At 42.5% G+C, this 22,906-nt stretch overlaps 1 protein-coding gene across 1 annotated transcript; it reads left to right on the plus strand.

The window, feature by feature from the left end:
* The first annotated feature begins 2,015 nt into the window (after positions 1-2,015).
* On the plus strand, positions 2,016-13,654 carry asic1c (acid-sensing (proton-gated) ion channel 1c). The gene is made up of 2 exons (XM_034555484.1): positions 2,016-3,671; positions 13,541-13,654. The coding sequence occupies exons 1-2, from the start codon at positions 3,117-3,119 to the stop codon at positions 13,652-13,654; spliced, it is 669 nt and encodes a 222-aa protein (XP_034411375.1). The 5' UTR covers positions 2,016-3,116.
* The last annotated feature ends 9,252 nt before the right edge of the window (positions 13,655-22,906 follow it).

Consider the following 22,906-nt stretch of genomic DNA (forward strand, 5'->3'; position numbering starts at 1 on the left):
AACGAGTCCATGAACACACCTGGGCTCGTTCACATTGGGTCAGCTGTGGAGGAACAGACCGGCCTCTCTAAGCCGGAGGTGTTATTCCTTATTAAAACGCTGCATTATTATGCCGCGCTTTCTACCACTGTTTTAAAAAAAGTCCACCACTTTTCATCCTGCAATCTGCAACAGACAGGCACGCTCGCTATAGTGTGCATTCGGGATTAAAGTTTGCTAATCTGTACACGGGACAACGTTAGCCAAAAGGGGAAATTAATTTTTTTTTAAATTAAAAAACAGCCTGCCGTGAAGAGTGTAGGAATTTAATGTCGGATGCAGATTTATGCAACGATGAGTGACAACAATCACCACTCCGATATTGAATATATATATATATATGAGGAAATGTAAATATGACAATTTAGTTATTGATCACAATCGTACTTTTTTTTTTTAGTTTGTTGACGTTTCAGATCATTGCTCAGATGCTGTGAAACCGTTTCACCTCCCAGGGTTTCCTGTTTTTGCTCTTATTAAAGGGGGAGGTTCTCTCTGGAAGGACACTTCATATCATGGACACATTAATATATATATATATATATATATATATGTATGTGTGTGTGTGCGTGTTCTGATTCTCACTGTGGAGCTCGGTGTTATATATCTGTAAAGTACCATCTCTGTCTGTGTTTTGAGTCCGTCGTTGTTTGTCAACGTTGACGTGGAGGAGAGGAGAATGAAGACGTGATAAAACTCCAGCGAGTTCATCCATCATTTTTTTTAAAATTTTTTTAGCACATTAATCGTTAATCGGTCACGACCGTGAATACAAAGTAGTGTCGAGCAGGAGGGGATTATAACCTCAAGCATCAACCACTTGTAAATCCAAGCATCTTAATAAAGTCAGTGACATTTGGATATGAAATAGTATTGGATGTGCTCGGTCTGTTGATTTGAGCTCGTCCTGTGTTCGTGGGGCTCGGAAGAAGCAAACAAAAAGCCTCCTGTCTTGTAGTTTTGAAATTGCAATATGCCCGACGTTGTTTTGCCAGACAATAGTATTCAACGTCATGTGAAAAGTGTGATGAAAAGCACAATATTCCATCACTTCAGGCATCATGTGTCATTTTTCCATTCTTATTTGCATCTCGACCGTTGTCAACATGAGGGGGTTGACGTCTCAAAGGTTTTACAGACGAAATGCTTCGCTCAGATTCATCTGAATCGCATACCTCTGTGGTGTGGGTGACGGTTGCTATGGTCACTGTGCGTGGTTACTAGGGCAGAATATTGATTTAATCCTCAAGGGCTGTGGTTCATATCCTTTGCAGTTCACCTATTGTTATGATAATAAGACATCCCCACCCCCAGAAAAGGAAATGGTTTAATGAAATAAATATTAACCAAAGTAAAATCACCAAACTCCATTACTGGTCTCGCCGCCCCCCCCCCCCTCTACGTCGTCACACACACACACACACACACTGCGAACCACATCGCCGGACTGCTGGAGCCTGACTCCAAAAAACGCTTTTTGGCATTAGTCCATCTCTTGGAAATATGGAAATATTTAACCCCGTGCTGTCACAAGAGAAGAACCGCATCAGCAATCAACACGTTTAATGAATTCTCTGTAATGATGAAGGATAAAAAAAAAAACCTCGGTCGTACATTTTGCTCGAATTGTTCTGCATAAAAGGTTCAAACGTGCAAACCTGTAGCATCGTTTGTATGGGAAGGAGCATGTGTGGCGGGCGGAGACAGATTTAGAGAACAATAAACACAGCGAAGGTGCTGTCCCCCCCCCCCCCCCTCCCCTTGTAAGCACACACACACAAGCAAAGCAGCCATTCAGCAGTGGGATGGATCCTGACTACTAAAGAGGATGAGGGAGAGAGAGAGAGAGAGAGAGAGAGAGCAAGACATGGGGGAGTGGTGGGAGAGAGAGAGAGAGAGAGGGAGAGAGAGAGGGAGAGAGAGAGAGGAAGCGAAAAAGAGTGTGGAAGGCTCCACACGGCAGAATATAAATCTGTTTGTTAGCAGGACTAAAGCTGGAGGTCTCGAAGCGTCTTTAGTGGTTTTGCTGGTGGGGGGGGGCGGGGGGGTTGGCCGTAAAGCATCAAGAGGTGGTTTTTTCTGAGGATCTCTGCAAGTGGAACCCCTGCAGGAGCTGTGAGAAACGCCGGTCGGTTTGTCAAGCACATCGGCGTGCTGGTCGGAGGTCTCTGACCCCCCTCCCCCCCCCCCTGTTTAAAAAAAATATATATTTTCCGGGGGGAGAGAAAAAGAGGAGCAAAAAAAAAAGAAAGACACGAGGGAAAAGAGGAAGGTGGCAGCGAAGGGACCAGTGAGCCATTTCTCTCTTTTTTTTCCTTCTTTTTTTTATTACTTCCATTCACAAAAAAACCCCCAAAAACCCATCGCATCCCATTATCACAGCGATGTAGAGGCATTCTCTCCGGTTAGAGGAGGACGGGTCCCATTGACTGCTCAGGCTTAGCACACCTCTCTCCAAACGCTAGCCCCTTTTCATTGCAGACCCCCACCACCTCATCTCTCGCCTCTATCCTCTATGTCTCCTTCTATTTTCTCTTTCCTCTCTCCTTTGTGTCCTCGTCCCCTTTTCACGCCACTCAGGACTCGGGAGGCACTGCGTTGTGGTCGAAGTGGGTGTTTCTGGTGCCGTCCTCGTACAAAGGAGCTGAGCCGGGAGTGAGAGAGACAGTGTTGGGAGATAATAAAATAGCAGGAAGAGAGAGAGAGAGAGAGAAGGTGGGGGGGTGGGTGGTGGTGGTGGTGGTGGTGGGGGGGGGGGGAGACCTGGGACTACAGGAACAGCTGACAGCCAGCGGCAGGTGAATTGTGATGAAAAGAAAACTGTTACAGAGACTGACAACCGTTTTAAAGTTGTCTATTTCTTGTTGGCGTTTACCACTTCTTTGAGGGGAATAAAAGAAGCAGCAGTGCCAAAAACACCCCCCCAAAAAAAAACACCGCCGGGTTGGATTCTGGATTTTTTTTTTTTTTTTTTTTGCTGTTGCTAAGCAAAGTCTTTTTTTCTTTTTTTTTCTTCTTTCTTCCACCTGAAGTTTTTTTTTCCTCCGGCAGACAGTGTTGAGCATCCCTCTGCAGCCATGAAAGGAAGCTCAGAGGAAAGCATCGAAAGCACCAGGCCCTCCAACTTGCAGGCGTTCGCTAACATCTCCACCCTCCATGGCATGAGTCACATATTCGCCTATGGCCACATGACATTCCGGCGGTTTCTCTGGAGCCTCTCGTTCCTCGGTTCGCTCAGCCTGCTGATGCTGGTCTGCGTGGACCGGGTGTCGTACTACCTGGAGTACCCGCACGTCACCAAGCTGGACGAGGTGGCGGCGACCAACCTCACGTTCCCGGCCGTCACCTTCTGCAACCTCAACGAGTTCCGCTTCTCCCAGATCACCAGGAACGACCTGTACCACGTGGGCGAGCTGCTGGCCCTGCTCAACAACAACTACCAAATAGCCAACACGCACTTGGCCGAGCCCGAGGTGCTGGCCGCCCTGAAGGATAAGGCCAACTTCCAGAACTTCAAGCCCAAACTCTTCAACATGACCGACTTCTACAACCGCACGGGTCACGACATCGGCGAGATGCTGCTGCAGTGCACCTTTCGAGGAGAGGACTGCTACCCGGTGAACTTCTCCACGGTGAGTACTCTTTATTATCTTTATCGCTGTATCTCCTGACAGCCCCCGTCTCTTTCTTTTATGGTCAGGTGTGCTTTTTTTAAATTTTATTTTTTTTATTGTTGCCGGAGCAATTTATGTGCAACACATGGCTGGCTTTAATGCATCTGGTCCTCTCAAATAGACCTGCGTTAATGTTGCCGTTGTTATAAGTGTTGTCGGTGCTTTACGAGAGCTGTTGTTGTTGTTGTTGTTGTTGTTGTTGTTGCTGCATTGTGCGCTGTGCTGAGAGCAAATTGTGCGTTTCACTTCTATCTCTGTTACGTCCGTTACTGGCTCGCTGCGTGATGTCTTGAGACAGCTTGGCTTCCAAGAAGAGATGCATCATTTTTTTTTGTATTCCTATATTTCGAGGATGTTTTTTTTTTACTCAAATTGAAGCGTCTGTTGTGAAGTTGTGGACTGATTATTGCTTTTGCTATGAAGTTGGGAGTTCTCCATTATTCATCCCCTACCTCGTTTTTTTTATTCCGCTCATTCAAATATTCCTTTGTGCCGCTCCCCAACAAAAAAAAAAAAAAAAAAAAGCGATCAGTTTCAGAGAAGTTCTTCCTCGGTAGTCGGGAGGAAACAATTTATTTTTTGAAGGGATTATTTTTGGAGATCATTCAGGAAAAAAAAAAAAAAAAAAAAGGCGCCGCGTTCCCTTTGATTCATTCACCGACACGCCGGTGGGGCAACGCAGCCAATCACGCTCTTCATTCACCGGTCGGCGTGAATGAAGTAAACTGTAAAGGGTTTGTTGCGTTGGCTTATGATGTAGATGATAATGCATACCTATTTAATTATGTATTACATTGGAAACCATTTAAAAAAAAAAAACAATGTATGCAGTAACAAAGATTGGCCCCACAGTAGTTTTTTTTTAAGTAATGTGACTGTATTGGTTAAGCAGTGAAAGTTCCAGTTACTTCAATTAGCGCGGCAATTAAATGGGTTTCATGAAATATATCAAATGAGAACGTGAATACGTGCATCGCTGTTTTTCAGCTGTTACAGTTACTTGTGACCTCCACTCTTCATCCAATCAAATGCAGGAATACAAGTTTAAGTTTAAAGCAGTCTGCGAAGGTCTCCTAGGCTTTGTCTGGATCGCCCATTATTTTTATTTAAACAAGGATACATTGGACAAAAAGAATAATAAAGAGGCAGCCCAGGGACAAGGCAGTAATATCACCTGTTTGTTTCCCTTCCCACTCTTTATTTAAGACGTTTTATTATTCTCTCTGCGTCTGCGGCCTGTATCCCATATCTTAAAGTGTGCGTGGAGCAACACACCTAACTTACTTATCTCTCCATCGAGTCTATCCACTCGCTGTATCTTCCAGAAATCGCCACAGATGGCTAGTTTTTAAGAGACCGCATGAATGTAATCTTCAGACATTCTTGTCTGCCGTGTGAGCAGATGTCGCACTAATTTAATATTGATTTTTGTTTCAATTCGTGTCCCCTAACGTCTCCATTTACACGTTTTGTTTCCACTCGAGAGTGTCTCGAGGAACACGTCCGTTCACGGGAAGCTAATTGCTTCATTACAAAAAAAAAAAACCGCATTCGGCGTCACGTGGTAGAAAACAGTTGGAATGAATTTTGGATTTTCTCTTTTCGCTTTCACACGCTGTGAACTTTGACCTGGCGTGAGGTTTTGAACAGCCTTGTTGATCCCCGTCCATCGCTGTGGTGAAGCAACGCCCACACACCACACAGCATTGTGCTCTCAATAGCCCCAAAAAAAGTGTTTGTCAGGCCTTGGATGAGTACCAGTATGCCAGTATGCCATTATTATAGCGTTTGGTGCTGTATCTGATCATAATCTCACTGAGGCGTGCTCACTAAATAGAGAAACTGAGGTCATAACCTGCTTCAACTCCAGTTTATTAGAAATATTCAGCAGAAAAGAAACAAAATGTTTCTGAGATACCAGGTTGGATATTTTTGTTGACTTTTTTCTTTTTCCAAACACAGACTCGGTATTCACTGATATGTGGACGACTACTACAGGACATTTTTCAATTATTCAAATCCCCCCCCCCCCCCCCTCCCCTCCCCCCCACACAGACGAGAAGAGGATTTACAATTCAAAGGACTGTGGAAGTGATGATGCTTTGACCTTGAATAAATGAAGGGAGAATTCCATTAAGTCTGGGCTTATGATGCATTTTGGGAAAAAAAAGGGTTCGCAATGGCGAGGATGTCTATTTATGTTTCCGAAGCACTTCACAACCCCAATGATTTTATTGGACACGCGTCGGGAAACATTCAGATGTGTCACAGCCGTATATTTAAGATTGTTTTGGTACCACACGTTGAACATCCTGAGCATGAAAGTGATCAAAGAAGTCCTCTTATCAGTTCTGAGGTCAGAGCGAGCTGTTAACATCTGGGCTTTTTTTTCTAGTTGAGATGATTGTGATCTTTCGATGAGTATATCCTCTTAACCCCCAGATTCTAGCTGGAATTCATTTCAGAGTGAGCCTAATCGTCAGAAAGACATTCAAGACGATCTCTTTTGGTGAAAAAGAAGTTCCCATCTCATCCTGAAAGCTGCTTATTGAAAGATCATAGCAGGTTTACATTTTAAAGTTGGCACGCGGTCCTCAAATGTCCCCCGTCAAGAAGATGGTCTTCATCCATATGTATTTATTGACTCGCCGTTTTGGCTCTCGAAAGACGACGCGAGTGGCCGATGACTCACTTTATGTAAATATCCCTCCAGTCGACTGCAGCTAGTGAACAAGAGGCTGATTATCATAATCTGATCGTGTGGATGTAGCGGCACATTTCTCAAGTCCTCCGCTCGGCTCCGTTTCTGTCCATTTCTTACAGAGCGCGCGTGTGTGTGTGAAATCAGTATTTATCATCGCGTTTTGCCGAGGGCTCAAGTCTTTAAGACGCCAGTTGTCTTTCTCCGTGTCGCCCGGGCGACAGCAGGTGCCGGGGGGGGGGGGGGGGGGGGGGGGGAGACGAGGCTGACTGACACGGTGTGACTTGAGGATGTTTTTTTTTTGTTTTTTTTCCAGGCAGAGGTCCTCAACATTCAGAGGCTCGTCCCCCCCCCCCCCCCCCCCCCCCCCCCCCCCCCCCCCCCTGAAACAGATTGGTACGAGCCAGAGGATGTATCTCTAAAGCAATGATATCGTTGTCTTGTCACAGCTACTGATTTGCACAAATTAGATGCAATAAAATTTTTTAAAAAAAAGCACATCAAGAGAGAAATAAAAAAAAAAACACACAATTTTATAATGTTATTGGAGCTTCTTTTGTTGACTTCGGCAGTTCAGCAGATGGCGATGCAGATTGTGTTAATAACTATAATGATTTAACTGTCTCAACTCCTTTTGATAACCACATTTTAGAGTTCCCATTAATAAAGTGTCAGTTTCTGAACATCATCCTGTAGAAATGGACTTAATAACACGAATGACAGCTGCGTTGTGTTTCGAGTGGCGCATTCAGAACGGAGACATCATTAAATCACCTTTTTTTTTTTATTCATTTAATTTGGGCTCGGGGCACCAAATTGAAAACATTAGCATTCAAACATTAGCATTCCAACATTAGCATTCAAACATTAGCATTCACCCGATGCGCGTTAGAGTCTGACGTTCCTTCAGGACGCTCCGTGGAGTGTTGTTGGGAGATCCGCAGGAGTCTAAATCACGCTCAAACTTTATGACTTTTATTTTTCGGTATCTTCTCAACACACAGACGATGAGGCCGGCCCACGTGAACGAGAAGCCCTTAAATCTGCATCATTAAGCTGATCGCTTTTTAAAAAAACAACAAAACAGCTGGAAGGAAACAAGATGCTCCACTGATTATTGTTTTCACGACTTTGGTGATGAGTTGTGAAACTCCGGAGCAGATTGAGAGCATGTCTGGAAAGTAAGACGACTTGTACATATATAAAAACGACGAGCAGCGTCACGGTGTGATTATATGAAAAGTGTCATTTTCTATATTTCTTCTATGTTCTGGCAAAAAAGTCCAATATCTTGTAGAACCATATACTGGGTTATGTTGGACATATTGTGTTTATCATTAGTAGTACGGCTGAGCCACCGCTGGTTTAATGCTAATGCAATTAGTTCGGCCTGATCTGTATCTGCAACCGGAGTTTCAACAGAATGACAAATGAAGCTTTTTTTTCTCCTGTTTTTTATTATTAGGAAGGTACTAAATTTGCTGTGCATTGACCAAAAGGTGCTGAATTAATGCTTTTGTGGCTTATTTGTGAAGGTCCTCCAAAAAACGTCCGTTGCCCCAGGACCTCCAGAAATATGAAGGTGCTTCTGCACCAGTCACCTGCTAATGTTTGCAACCTTACCTGTAACACATCGAGAGAGAGAGAGAGACTGTGCAGTAGACAACAGCATGTATAAGAGGGAGAAGAGGGATTAGAGGAAGAGATAAGGGTCTATTCGTCCCCGCCATGGCTTTCAGTATCAAACCAAATCTAAAAATAAATGTTCGATGGCAAAAGGCGAGCTGTAAAGTGGGGAAAAAAAGACTCATTGCATTCGAAGCGGTTACTTTGGGGTTTAATGGCGTCTTCTAAATTTAGTATTCAACGTATGCCCTCCTCTGGGTAGAGAGATTTACTGATTACCTGCTTTAAAGCAGCTGGAGAATCGTACGGAAAGTAACTAGGAATTAAAGGGCCATGAGTATAATTACTTTTATGGTTTGTTTTTTGTTATAATCACTCAAATGATTGTCCTTGTGATCTTGGACCTAACGAGCTAACTCACAAGGTGTGTTATTGATTGGGCAAATCTTGTACGTAAAGAATTATTCCATCGTAGACCTGAAAAGCTTTTTTTGCTAGTTAAATTAATAAACATCTTCCGCAATATGACAACTATTTGACTTTCGGCGTCGTCTCAGGAAGGTTTCCGACTTGACTGCAGTTTTTTTTTCTTCGTCTGCAGGGCGTCTCGAAACGAGCCTCGTCTCCGCCCACGATTGGCTCACCGTGTGTGTGTGTGTCAGCGCTCACATTCGACAGCAGATAACGACGTTGAATCGTGCAGCGATTCAAGTAGATCTCCCTAAAAAAAATATTCCTAAACGTTGGTTTATAGATGCTTTAAAAAAAAAAAATGGATGTCCGTATGTCTGGTGACGAGTGCATCTTTTATTGTCTTTGTGAAAAGATTCATTATGGAGAGAAAACAAGGTTATTATTCTGCACAAAAATAATTAAAGTAGTGACAACCATCTGCGCTCGTGCACTCTTTTGTCGCTTTTTTTTACGGTTCTTGCTTCAGACCTTGGTCTGAAATAAAGGGGACCAAATCTCTGGAGCACAAAGGCACAAAAAGAAAAGGCTCATAATATAAATGTTCCTAACTGCCCCTTCAGACGAACACAAAGCAAATATGAGAGGTAAATGGGACACTTTTTAAACACGGAGAGGTCATTTTTACAGTGTAATTCTCCTAAAAATGTGTTTCTCAAGTACCGGGCGCTCGCATTGTGAGTAATGCAGTTTGAAACTAGAATTATGCCGTTGAGACTTGTTGTTATACATTTTTGATCTGCGTGAACTCGAGTTAATGTACGCAAGTAACATCCCTTGATTCAATTATTCCAGATATTGTTTCGCCAATGTGGAAAAAACATAATCGAGCCATTTATGCCTCAGGCAAAGGTTACACTAGTTTAACTTGCAAGTCCAGCACAGCAGATAAACTGAAGACGATGTTGCTTTTTAAAAAAAAAAATCTTTTTTTGTGCAAAACAAGCACTTCTATATATTCTGAGAGCATTTTGCACCTTTCTATTTGAGTGCTTTTTTTTTTTTTTTTTTTTCCATTAACGTACGATAACAACAACAAAAAAAAGCAAAGAGGAAGCACAAATGAATACGTCTCGGGAGTAAATCGATTCTGCCTCCTACATGTTCAGAATGCTTATTAATTCCTTCCCGATTGTGCCCCGGGAGCTTTTTGCAAAACGGGCGTCTCCTTTTCGTGGCTCATAACCACTAATCACACGGACGGCGTTGTGCTAGAAATCATTCCACCTGCCATTACCTTGATTGTGACCCGTCATCAACGGGCGGGGGGGGGGGGGGGGGGGGGTGTGCAGTGAAGAACTCATTTGCATTTGTTTATTAATCTTCGACCCGAAACTGGATTACTTACGCAAAGGCCAAATTGTCGATATGTCCCTTTTTTTTGTTGTATTTTACAGGCTCGATTTATGATTTCCAGTTTGTTTCAAAATGCTTCAAAAACCCACCTGAACTGCTTTTAATATGATTATTATTTTTATTTATTAGGGCCTGAGCAACTGACAAAGTCCCAATTTGTTTTACCTGTAATTTTAGTTATTCTTATTTATTTTTTTGCTTTTAGGATGTTATAATTGTGTTATGTGAGTACCACGAAAAGCGCTATATAAATTAAATGCATTATTATTATTATTATTCCCCTCACACGTCTCCTGTAGGAATAATACGTATATGGAGTTACGTCTTCGCCTCCCAAAAAAAGTTGTTTGTCTGCTTTTGCTTTGATACGATACAGCTTGCAGTCTTGATTTACTACGCATAATTAAATTAAACCCACTTTGTGTGCTCTTGGTACACAATGTGCTGTCGGGTTGTGTCCCTTTTTTTTTTTTTTCCATTTGTGCTTTTAACCACCATGGCCAATACAATTTACGTTTCAAAATCCTTTAATTTGGAGTTAATGCTAAATCCAGAATATCCTTTTGCTTCACAAAAGGGTTTTTATGCTTTTATTCTAATTTCTTTTACAGCCTGTGTGTAACATCATCGAAACTGACGCACAGTGTCAGCTGAAATATGTTCAACATTTTATTGCCTTGGTGTTAGAGTAAGATATTAAGAGGAAATAAAAGCACAGGCAAAGTACTGCAAAAGTTAAGAACATAAAATATAGGATAGGAAAAATCACAAATAACGCTCCTATAAAAAAAAAAAAAAAAAACATAATCCATCGTCAACGGCCCTTAAACACTAGAGTTATTGCGAACATTCAATCTTGCTAGAAATAGAGATACCATCACAAATAGGCTTTACAAAAAGTTAGTTTTTTTACACACTGTTTTCCAGCGACATGTGAAACAATATGTATTTGATATTTCCCATTTTATGATTGGATTCCACCGGTAGTTTCATACCAAAATGCTCCTAAAGTTGAATTTCAACTCTCACGAAGGAAGCTACATGCGGCCTGGTTTAACTACACTGCAGTGACCCCCCAAATAAACAGATCTGCTGTGATTTAAGGGGAATAAATGGATTTTTTTTAAAAAGGATGCCGAAACAACCACATAATGATGCAGAATTTAAAAGTTTTAATTCATGCTGTCGGATCTGTCAGACGTCAGAAAGCAACATTTATTTAGTGTTTTTGTTTCCTGAATGGAGTTTGAATCGACAGATGCTACGCTGTGCTAACATCGTAGCTGCTTCATCAATACTCAAAATAGTGTCATCTGCGGTTTATTATACACATATTCTATAGGCGTCTATGCATTTACTTTGTATGTAAATACGAAGCACGAAAAAACTCCTCTTAAAAAAAACGAAACAAAAAGATCCTTATGAACTCATCTAATAATTAAATTAAAACAAATTCATTTTAATGTCAAAGAAAACTAAAGAAAACCAGCAAATATTCACATTTAAAAAGCTGATGGCTGAAGATGTGTGAAGCATGTCAGCTGTAAATTGTTATTCCAGCTCAAGTAGCATCTAAATGAAATATAATATCTCACAATTAAACCGCCTGCTTCTGTTTTTCTTATATCTTTCTTGGTAACTCCCAGGTTGAAAGGTCAAGTACAGTGACTGCCCTTTGAAAACTCATAATTCATTTTTTTTGTCCACCTATACTGAGCCCATCTGTGATCTTATTGCACACCAGTTACACAACAGTTAAATAAATCATCTCATCTACCGCAATGCACTATTGAGGGTCGTAAATTGAAAATGGTTAATAGAATTAAGACCGCCGATGAGCATTTTGTGGCCCGCTATAGCTACAAATTAATAAAGAACAACAAAAAAACCCAATTAAGTCCATATTTCTCATGCTCTCTGCAATGACTAAAGTGCCATTAGCAAACATGTACCAATACGTTCACATGAATAATGAAAAACTAAACATTTAACGACCTTCAGATCTACGTCTAAACACCTGCTTTTTGTCTTTATCATCAGAAGGTTGAGTAGATCAAATGTGTTCGTTCTCTCTAAAAATCCAGCCCCCTCGCTACCCTTGGGCCAGCCTGTTGCCATGACAGTCGTCTGCGACTCGCGCTCCTTACGCCGGTACCACAAACGGAGTGTGCAATTCACCAACGTCCTATAATTTCTTCATCCTTTTTTTAGGTGTTTTTGTTTCTAAACTAATTTTTTTTCTACGTGTGCATCGGCAATAACCGTCGAGCATATGTGAAGGACACCGCATTACCCTGCAGGGTCCATATATTGAATCGGTTAATATTAGGACATACTTCCAAAATCAATACGTGAGCATGATGATATTTATTTCCCTGAATATTTTAGGAGAAAAGGGGACATAGTATGTTAATTTTTTGGGGTTTCTACAAGAACATTTTTATTTTGTCCTCTGTCTGAAACGCTCTGTTTTTAGCGCCTGTCTCTTTAAGAGAAAGCCCACTCTGCTCCGATTGGCTTCTAAATAGCCCACAAATAGCTCTTCTGTTTTGTGTAAGTACATTCATCTCATTCGGTCTTACTCAATGACGGCGAGCGTATTTTCTGTTGCACGTCCACTTTTGCTCACACGGCTACAAAAAACGACGGTTTTCCGTTTCCATGTGACATGCAGCGTCCAATCAGCTGGTTTCTTGCCCTTCATTCGTCAACTCTTTACAAACTAATACAATTAAATCTCATTTTACCGCGCAATTGTTTTTTTTAATAAGCAACGGCCCTCTGCAGTGGACCGTACGTTTACATTTCTCACAGCTAGTAGAACAACAACAACAACAACACGGGGCTGTTGCAGGTTTAAGGTTTCATGTGTGTTTGGGGATTGGTCCGACAGCTGTAACATTAATCCGTCTTTCCTGTCTTCCTTTTGTGTTTCCAGGGGTGGGTTGTTTGTTGTAACAATGCTCTCCTCTGAGACTCATTATGGCTGTGTCACTGGAGGAAATAAAGTAGTGGTTTTCACTGGGGACATGAAGCCTCCAGTGTGGACACTAAAACGTGCAAATGTGTATTCACGCTCGCGCCCCCCCCCCCCTTACAAAAGTGCTAAATTGTCCGTCGTCATGGATATCTGAAATGTGACTCGGGGCCTGAGTTCAAAATGACAACGCCTCGCAAATATGAATGGCTTTTGCTTTGAGGCCGACGCGCCACCCCGTGGATTTTAATGGGAGAGGCGGTCGAAAGCAGGCATTGTGTAGTTGCTAGAAATTGCGCTGTAGGTGTTGTGAACGCGCTTCCCCTCAGCTTGCGCTCGCTGTACTCAGACAAGAGTGTCTGTATCGCCGCCGTATCTTCAGAGTTGCAGTGGTTTGTATATTTTCTTTCGACAATGGCACAATAATGGAGGGGCCGAAGCAGCGCCCCACTAAGTGAGCTGGAGGGGGGGACGTTGACAGAACTGTGCAAACCTGCAGCAGATAGTGAAAACACACACAATCTCACACTGTGCACCGCGTTGGGAGGCTGTCACTTGTATTGTTATCTGTAATTGTAATGACCTTACCTGAACAGTGTTGTTCTGATACGTGCGAAGGAAAGGAGTGGTGACTCATCTGGTTTTTGCATTTTTTTTCTTCTCTTCTTCTTGTGTAACCGTGCTTATCTCTCAAAGCGTCCCTGTTTCCGCGGCACAGTCCGTCCCTTCCCGTCTCCGCCTCCGTACCCGCAGATTAGTAAACCTCCAATGCTGCTGATTCACACTTTGCCCGACACGACACGATACTAGTTTGATGGGAAAATGTTCCTTTTTCCTGGAATGACGTCCGTTAAACGAACCAGAACAACTGCACGTTATTTGTGACTTAACATCTGTTGCATGCAGAACTTAAAGATTTGTATGTTTTGTTTTAAGCTGTTGTCCCAGTATTGGCACAAATAGCAGAGATTTAATTTTTCATTCGTCCACACCAGGCTACTTTGTAATAAAGCAGACGGTTTAATTACAAAGTGGTAACCACCGCATGTGAATGCATTAATGGCTCCACCAATGGACCTCTGTGCTTTGATTACCCCCCCCCCCCCAAGGGAACAACATGACCCTCTCCGTTTTATAAAGCCTGGTCGTACTTCTGCGGTTATTTTGGTATAAAGGAATACCTTTTGCACAGACGGTGATATTGTAAAGTATGTTCTCACTTTCATACAGACCTAAACACAATATGTTAAGATTATCAACACATGGAACCTGTTTCTGTTAGTTGGAGTCACTTGAAATTGAGTTTCTAAATGTTTCCTCACTGCCCACAAGGTAAAAGTCATTTATGGTAACCTCAAGTTACACCGTGCGTCATGTGACATTGTTATTCAGCTGTTTTATATTTTACTTTTACTTAAACATCAATGTGTGAGTTTTCTCCCTGAGTAACTTTAACGTTACAGATTGTTTTGATTTACTTAAGTTACTCCAGTGGTGAAATAAATCCATGTTATAACCATTTTAAGTATTAATTCAAGTTAAAAAAAAATAAAAACATTAGCTTAATCAATGAAATAAGCAATAGTTTGGTGCAGCCCCACATTCAAATGAAAGTAACTAGCTATATGTCATATAATACATTTTTAACGTGACCTCCCAACCCTGCTCAGAATACAGTGTACAGCCTCTGTGCAGTTAACCAATGCAGCAGTCCAATAATTTATGTGCACCGGAAAGCCAAAGGGTGCATCTCTCGTTCTCTCTAACTCTGTCCTCATCCCTACTTTGTTTCATCTCCATCTTCCTCTCCGCCTCCCTCTCTCTCGTATCCGCCCGACGAAGTCTATCAGGAGTCTCTAAAGCACGAGAGCCACGGGGGAACGTTCCTTTTTGAAGACACTTGTCCCTGAACACCTAAGACAGTAATTGTTATAAAGAAACCGCAGCTTTGGTAGCTGAACTCGCGCTCCCTAATGGCGGATGCTTTGGTAGTCCCCCGATGATGCTGCGATCGTCCGGGTTTCTTTAGAATCCCTGTTTCGCCGTCTACTCGTCAAATGGGAGCTGTGAGGTCGAGTCGATGTGAAAAGATGATCTAGAGTCTGCGTACGTCGGTGTAGAGATGTGTGTTGTCTCCTCAGTGGGTTCGTGGGAAGGCTCTCTGCAGACGAGTCCACGTCTCGCTCACTCTGCTTAGTCAGGCCCGACACGCCCCCGAGGCAGATCGCTCTCTGCCTGCGTATGAATTAAAGCAGATAGCGTTGTCCGTGCTTTATTATCCGCTTCTCACAGAGAGGTGGTGCTTACTTCACAGAGGCCAATGACGCTATGGCGTCGACCCTCATTCGCATGCTTCAAGCTGAGGATGAGCAACGACCATCGACGTGGGTTTATAGGAACGGAAGATCGGTGATTGACACGAGCTTTGATTACAGTTCCAGAGCAAACACCTTTTGTTTACTGTAAATATGTGTGTGTGGATTAAATGTGACTCACACACATGGATATTACCAAAGACTCTTGTTTCTCAACCAGGTCTTTTTTTCTTCTTCTTCTTGCATCGTGGTCCTGATCGCTGGCTTAGTCGTATTGTAATTAACAGTTACACGGCAGCATCCTGTGTACCATGTGGGCCCCAAAACATATTGGGACGGTGGTCAGTTGTTTTCTGTACCCCACAGCATATTGGATTTGAAATAATAAAAAACAACAACTCCGGGGTAAAAGTGCTAACATTCATATTAGGTTGAAAAGTGCGTTTAGACCCCAGAGATGCAGCCAAAGCAATCACATGACCTTGTTAATCCTGACCTGGATGCTGATCATGCGTTTCATTGGTTGAAGACCAAACTGCAGGCATATCCCCTGAAATACATAAGAAGTGAATATAGCTGCTGAAGAGCGTTGCTGCGAGGCTCCAGACCAACTTCTTCCTTCTGGGGCGCTCTACTGAAAGCACAAGCGATAATCACCAACACTGATAAATTGTGTAAAACGTGCCGCTAACTTACAGATAATGAAGGCCCATCATAACGTAAACATGCGCATCTTTGTCCGAATCAGATCAGAATCTCTTCAAACAATCAGCCGGCTGCGATAGCAACCCCATTTAACCAGTAGACGCCTTCCTATTGGTCGATTAGAGTTTTGTGACATCACGTTATTTCAAGCGTGACTCCAGCCAGAGTAATTGATTGTAATTGCGTCGGGTCTTTTTAAATGTAAAAGTCATCACTCGATTCTCAGAAGTTCTCAGACTTTTTAAAGACTCTCAAACATCAATATATGTGTTGGTCTAAACAAACAACAACAGTTCCTCCAAACTGTCATCAGAAGTTATGCAAGTGTGTCGTAACCTCTGTGTGTTCTGCAGCAGCAACGTGTGCGTCTTATCTGCTCAATGCATTTCTTGAGTCTGTGTTTGGGTTTGGCTAATCTAAATTGCTTGTGGAGAACCTAATACAAGGGTTTAAGATGCAGAATAGAAAATCAGCCTTAGCTCTTTCATTATCTTAATGAACTCATTACGGCTCTGATAATTGTCCTCAGTTGGCACAACCGATTGGAAGCTGTGGGGCGAAGTGATATTTCACCACCGAGTTTTATTTTGGATTTATTTCAGCGTGTACGAGAAACCGCATTCTGTAGCTACACGGGCATATTTATCGGCCCAGTAAATTCATATTTCCAGGCAATCGAATTGCCATGTCGTCATTGTAGATACTGCCGCTGCCGCAATTACGGTTTCATAAGGTTTGATCTCATCTGTTAAGATCATCTTCCCCTCGCTTACCCATGCATGGGTAACAATATTATTATTATTTTTTCAATTTAAAAAAGGAAGAAGCAATTAGTCAAACAATAGAAATGGAACATGTGAAAAGATTAGCTGGATTTATGGGAATCTGTCCACATGAAGTTTGGGAACAACCATTGCGCTGGCGGGGGGGGGGGGGATTAAGGTCGTACCACACATGGAAGGGTTAATTTTAGACGGCTTCACGTTGGTCTGGACACACGTCTGAATAAATCCTCAAAGGAAATTAAGAAATCTCCGCTAGCTGGGAAACGGGAGCGCAACACATTTCTGCAGCTTTATGGGAAATGGAGAGAACAAAAAAAAGAGTTGCATGGATGCAGATTGTTACGCAATATCACTCATTGGTACGCATCTCATTTGAGACCTTTGTTGTTGTTGTTGTTGTTGTTTTTGTTGTTGTTTTGTACTTTACATCAGCAGCAGGGCAGACTGCCGTTCCTCCTCATTTTGTCAGCTTGGGTCCGTCTTCACTCAGACGTGTCACAGACTTGTTTGTCTTTCTTCCACTCCTTTTAAAAAAAAAAAAAAAAAGAAAGGCTTCTACACCTCCTTCACCCACACCCGACCTCATTCTCCGGCCCTTATTTCCTCCCTCGTCTACAAAAACCCCAGAGCCAATGTGAGAAACGCCATGTTCTCGTCTAGTGTGAATGCGAGAGCTCCCCATTCTCTTGACATGTTTTGGCACATGAAGGCGGCGCCGTGGCCCGACACCAAAACGTCCCCCCCTGTGAACGCGGCGCGCGGTCGCAGCGCGGCGATATGAGTTGGGGGTCTTTATTCTAGACGTGCGCTGTACGTTTAACCGTACGCCGGGCGAGATGCTTTCTATGCTCTACGGTCTGTTTCTGCACTGCGTTTTCTACTCGATGAGTATCACCAGTGTTTTTCCTTTTGTTATATTCTTTAGTCTGCTCTGGTTATTGATGGTCATGCCAAATGCTGAGCACTTCTTATTATGTACTCCAAACAATGGCTGTCGGTAGTGTAACACCTGTCTAATGCAGCAGAGGCTTCCCCCTGGAATAGAAGTCCTGTGTAGAGGTCGACTCTCCAACTTTTATGCAGAAGGGGCGTGAATCTTAAGATGATTAAGATGCAGAGGGCTATGCGATTATGAAATTATTACTTCTTTTTTTTCACACATGTTTTCTTTTTTTTCTCACTGTGACTATATGCTTATTTTCTTTGAATAGAAACACTGCATATTTGTAATGATTTACAATAAAAACTCGACGAATTTACTTGCATTATATTTTATTAATTAAATACTAGCAACAAATAGAAGTCATGTTACATTTCCATGCATTGCAAAGAGAACCAACGGGAAAATAAATAAATACAATTGGGCTTGTCGTAAACACCCTCGTAGTAAAAACAGCATGTTCTCAGTCTTTCAATGTAAAAAAGCTGCTGTTATTCACAAACAAATATTACAGATGTCTCCTGTCTTAGGCAATGAATATTCAGCTGGTGAAACTATATATACAGTGATTAAGTGCGTGGCAACGGTTGACTCCATGACTCTAGCTTTGGTTTGGTTGTAGAGTCTCGCTGTGTCCGTAAAAAACATTGAGATGAATTTTGTATATCGGTTCCAAAGTGTTTTCATATTACCGAAACGTTTACGCCTGTTGCGTTCAGGGGCAGCGGAAAGAAATGGACAGCCCGGTGTCATGCAATTGTTTCAGGGGATCATAATGTTTAGAATTGAGTTTTTCAGATTATTGAGTTTTCTGCATCGAGTCTTAATCAATGCATCGAAGAATACGTTTTTAATCCCCACCCCATTAACAGAGGTACATATAGTTTTATGAAAAATGATCCTTGAAATATCGTTAAAATGACGGACGTCTAAAATAGAGTTTTAGTAAAGTAAAATCCCAGTTCAGAACTGGATCATTGTGAAGTTCAGCCTCCCCCTTCCAGACTTGGTGAACGTCCCACACGCCACAGGCATGTTCTGGCAGAAGGGTGCTCGGCTTGCACCAAAGGGGGTGAGAAACGGCTCCCTCGGCCAGCAGGATAACACCCTCCAGTCTCACAAAACCAGGTCCTGCCAAGAGCCTCCTACTGCACTGCCACCTGGCCCTCTGTTGTAAATATAGTCCCAGCCCCCTTCCATAAGGTAAGCAGGTTTTCCTTCTGAAGCTTTAGTCCCGCCTTCGGACCTCAGCGAGGACGCTGGCAACGACTCGTGGGAGTCGGTGCCGAGTGTTTAGCTGGTCGGTGTGATTTGAATTACAGGATGGAATGAGCAGAACATGGATTGTTGACTTTGATTACCGTCCCCCAAAAATGTGTCGTTCCAATTTAAAGAAGTCATTGATGGGAGAGCATCGCTCTTATGAATGAGTCAACTTCATGAATCAAAAAAGGTCTGTTTCATCATTTCAAAACGGTACATCGAGGAGTTAAACGATTAACGGGGTTCCCGGTAGAAGAAGGGACATTTGTGTTGGAACAACAGCTATTTCTGTGGTTTCCAGAAAGTGTCAAAGGCATGCAAGTCCACAGCAAGCTTTTGATATAGAAGTCCAGAGCCACACAGGGACATTTAGTTATTCAGTATGAGGGTCGAGGCTGACCTTTTTAAATGGAATTTTCCCTAAGAGCAGTCGCCAGTGACCAAATTTAAGTCTTCAATCTTGTAGATGTAAACTCTGACATTCAGAGCCCTTGTGTTTATCTCATTGATTCAGAAAACGTCAAGCAAATTCCCTCCTCTCCTCCCCCCAATTTCTTGCCTCCTTTTCTAGAGTTGGACGAATGGAGAATACAAATTGCATGTGATATTTAAACAGCCTTCGCATTTGCCCAAATCAAACAGACATTGCCCAAAGCAGGTTGCTTTCATCTGCCGCTTCGTGTTTCTGATGAGTGTAATTTGCAATCTTGAGTAGCAATACAGCACATTAGCGTTGTGCTTGGAGGCTGTCAAGAGGCTCCTGTCCCGTTGCTGTTGATTCACAATAATCAATTCAATTATCTAATTATTCAAGAGATAATCTAATTTGAGTTAGTCAATGTCTAATAACTTATTAATCGACGTTATTAATTATTTAAATGATGTCATGTCATCGTAAACATATTTCAGAATCGATTAATAATTAATGAGGTGTCGGTGGCTCTGCAATGACAACCTACAAAAGTACTGCAGCACATGTTAGCTAGCAGACATTGTCTACACATTATGCTCCTATGTCATCAATGATGGCTAATTGATGTGGTTTTGTAAAACCTGTACGCTGTATTGTCGCTGAACAATCATTAGTTGTTTATAACCCCACTGGCGCTAAACAGAAGAACACACAATTCGATTCATGGTTTTTGTAGAGTTGTAATGTTTTTTTATCTTTACTTGCACATGTATATAAAGGGTCTATGTTTTAGATTAATACATAAGAAAGATGATAATTAATAAGGGATATTATGAAGAGTATTAGGAAGAACATAGAAGAAAGTCACTGTAACTGTATGCTTATTATAATATGTTTATGTTCATTATAACTGTATGCTTGTGTTTATTATAACCAATAAGATGATTCAGGTATGAATGAAATGTATTGATTATGGGGAGGCGTAGTTAAAAGGGAGGTTTCCCTTGGAGATCGGAAAAAAAACGGAAAACCATTTTATTGTGAAAGTACCACATACAAGTAGTAAAGGAAGATAAAGTGGGCGACGTTAAGCAAAGTAATCCCACTTCCGCTCTTTAACGGAATAAAGATGACCTTATTAGTTAAGGCAAAGAGTAACGTGAAGAGTGATGTCTCTTTTATTTTATTTTTGGTCTCTACCAACCGCTTAGCTGCTAAAAGCTCGACGGAGTGTGTCGGTCTGCTGGTTGGTGAGCAGGTAGTCTACAGGGAGCTGAAACTTACTATAAAGCTCCGGAGCGTCAGGTGATCATTAGTCACTTTCACCGTGTTATTATAATAAAATATAGCAATTTAGAGGCTTCATTTCCACCCCGCCCTTATTTCAAAGACTTGACTTTGACATTTTTCTTATCTGTAAATAGATTAGTTGTAGGTTTACAGTTGTGTATTTTCTTCACACCACAGCCCAGATATGTTGTGATATGTTGACCGGAGTGAATCTGCAGATTCATGTCGAGGCAGAAAGATGTTTATTTCTCACGGCTGAGCGCCGCCGGGCTTCACTCGGGCCGGGGAGCACCGCTTCTTGCTCGAGGGAACGCCGCATACACACGATCCGTCATAGAGCCGCCAAGATCGGCTAACCGGCCAGCACCCGAAAGCATACTTCCTAGATTAATGGAGTAGCATAAAGGTCTTTATGCACCAAATCAGTCTTTCCTTTTCTGCTGGATGTATCTAATTTTCTAGACGAGTCGTATCCTTCTACCTTTTGTCAAGCCTTACTTATCTATTAAAAACACAACTGCATTGGCACAGAAATATCAATATCCAGCTAAATCCACTGTACCCCCAAAGCCCCGTGTCACGTATTCAGAAACTTAGGGTACACGCAATCCCAACGTGAGTGTAGAGAATCCCGGGGCCACGTCATAGGATCTGCCTCCCGGCTTTTGTCCACATCGTCAATAAAGAAAGCATCACGATGAGGCGGCTCGCATCGTCCCGTTGTTCCACAGTGACGCACAAACAGACGCTCGCTCTCTCTCCAAGTCCACTGCTATATTGCAGTGGGGACCCGGGTTGGACATATGTAATTACCCCGGGGCCTCTGTAGGTGGGATTAGGAACAGAATTAAAGGGAATACAAGAGCGGAGAGAAAACACTAAGCTTTCGTGATTTCATTGGGAAGAGAAGAAAAGTGCACCACCACGAGGCCTGTGCCCATTGGCGGTCTGATGGTATATAGCGACGATTGGATTTTCTCTCCAATTTTAACTCTTATATAAAAACTAAACACTGAAAATAAAAATCTCTAGAATTCTGGTGGAGCGCCGAGCCGCGTCAATCAGCCCGAGGGGACCGCCTAACTCTAAATCCTTAATTGCAAACCGGTTCGTCGTCTCTTCTCCGTATGGATCTTCTCCAGATGCTCTCCAAACACGTCGTTAACGTGGATATGATTTGGATTGTGATATCAAAAGGCCTGTGAACCAGCATTGTGTGCAAAGAAATTTGTCCTCAGGCTCACCTTTTTTTTTGTTGGCATAGTGGGTAAAACCGTAATACCCACAATGCCTATCGACAACCTCGAGTAACAACGATCTGCCGCCCCTGAGCACCGCTGCAATGTTTGCGTTATGGATGAGTAATTGAGGAGAAATCAAAAGACCTTACTGCAGTTAAGTGTGTACAGCTCCCGTCTGGCTCTGGTGCAGAGGAGATATTTATGTGAAGGCGGTGACACGCCCAGACACGGTAATGGCTGCATCTGTTCTGTCGAGGGCTGGCTCTGTTTTGCAGAGCGGGCGAGACACACTTTGAGGCAGTGACCCGGCTCTCGGGGGGTCTTTTTGTTTTTGATTTTCAGTGAAGGTTCCTCCAGTCCTTCACAGGTCACGCTGTGCTTTCACGGTCAAGTGGTAGCGTTTTAATGCCGGGCCCGAAACCTTTTGCCGATTTGAACCGCGGAAAGATCGCTTGAATAACATGTGAATTCGGGGAGCGGAGCTGAGTGTTTCTCTACTAAACCCTCCCGTCTGCTTCATTTCCCATGCAAACAAACAATACTTCAAGCGTCACATTCCTGAGGAGTTGCATGGGATTGAAAGGAGCAGAGTTGCTGGCTCGGTTGTTGACGGATGAGAAAAAGGTATTTAGCTTCCCGTAAGCCTTTAAAAAGCAAATATTTCCGTCACAGATTCACACTGGGTTAAAGAGTACAAAGTCAATTGCATATTAACTCGCCGAATTGCTTTTTTTTTCCAGCAGTCGAATACTAACTCCGGTGCACGGGAGGAGAGGACTTGACTTCTCCCGTGGGGCCGATTCCTCATCAGTACAGTTCGGCCCAAGTAGTTCAAGGTTTTAAGAAATTCTCGAGGCTGTTAAGTACAGACAAGATTTATTCTGCGAAAAGCTTTTCCACTTTTGGTCCAGTATGTTTGAATCCACCTGATGTGAGTGTTTCAAACACCATGTCTGTTGTTGTTGTTGTTGTTTTTGTCTCTGAAGGTTTGCAACTCACTCAGATGTGCTATTATATAATAATATCGCTTAGCAGTCAAATCTAGTTGTTTTACTGAAAATATTCTGAGATCCATTGCGGCTCTTTTTGGGCTTCCTTCCTCTGCTGGTTT

Source organism: Cyclopterus lumpus, chromosome 17, assembly GCF_009769545.1.
Source record: "Cyclopterus lumpus isolate fCycLum1 chromosome 17, fCycLum1.pri, whole genome shotgun sequence".
NCBI classification, from domain to species: domain Eukaryota; kingdom Metazoa; phylum Chordata; class Actinopteri; order Perciformes; family Cyclopteridae; genus Cyclopterus; species Cyclopterus lumpus.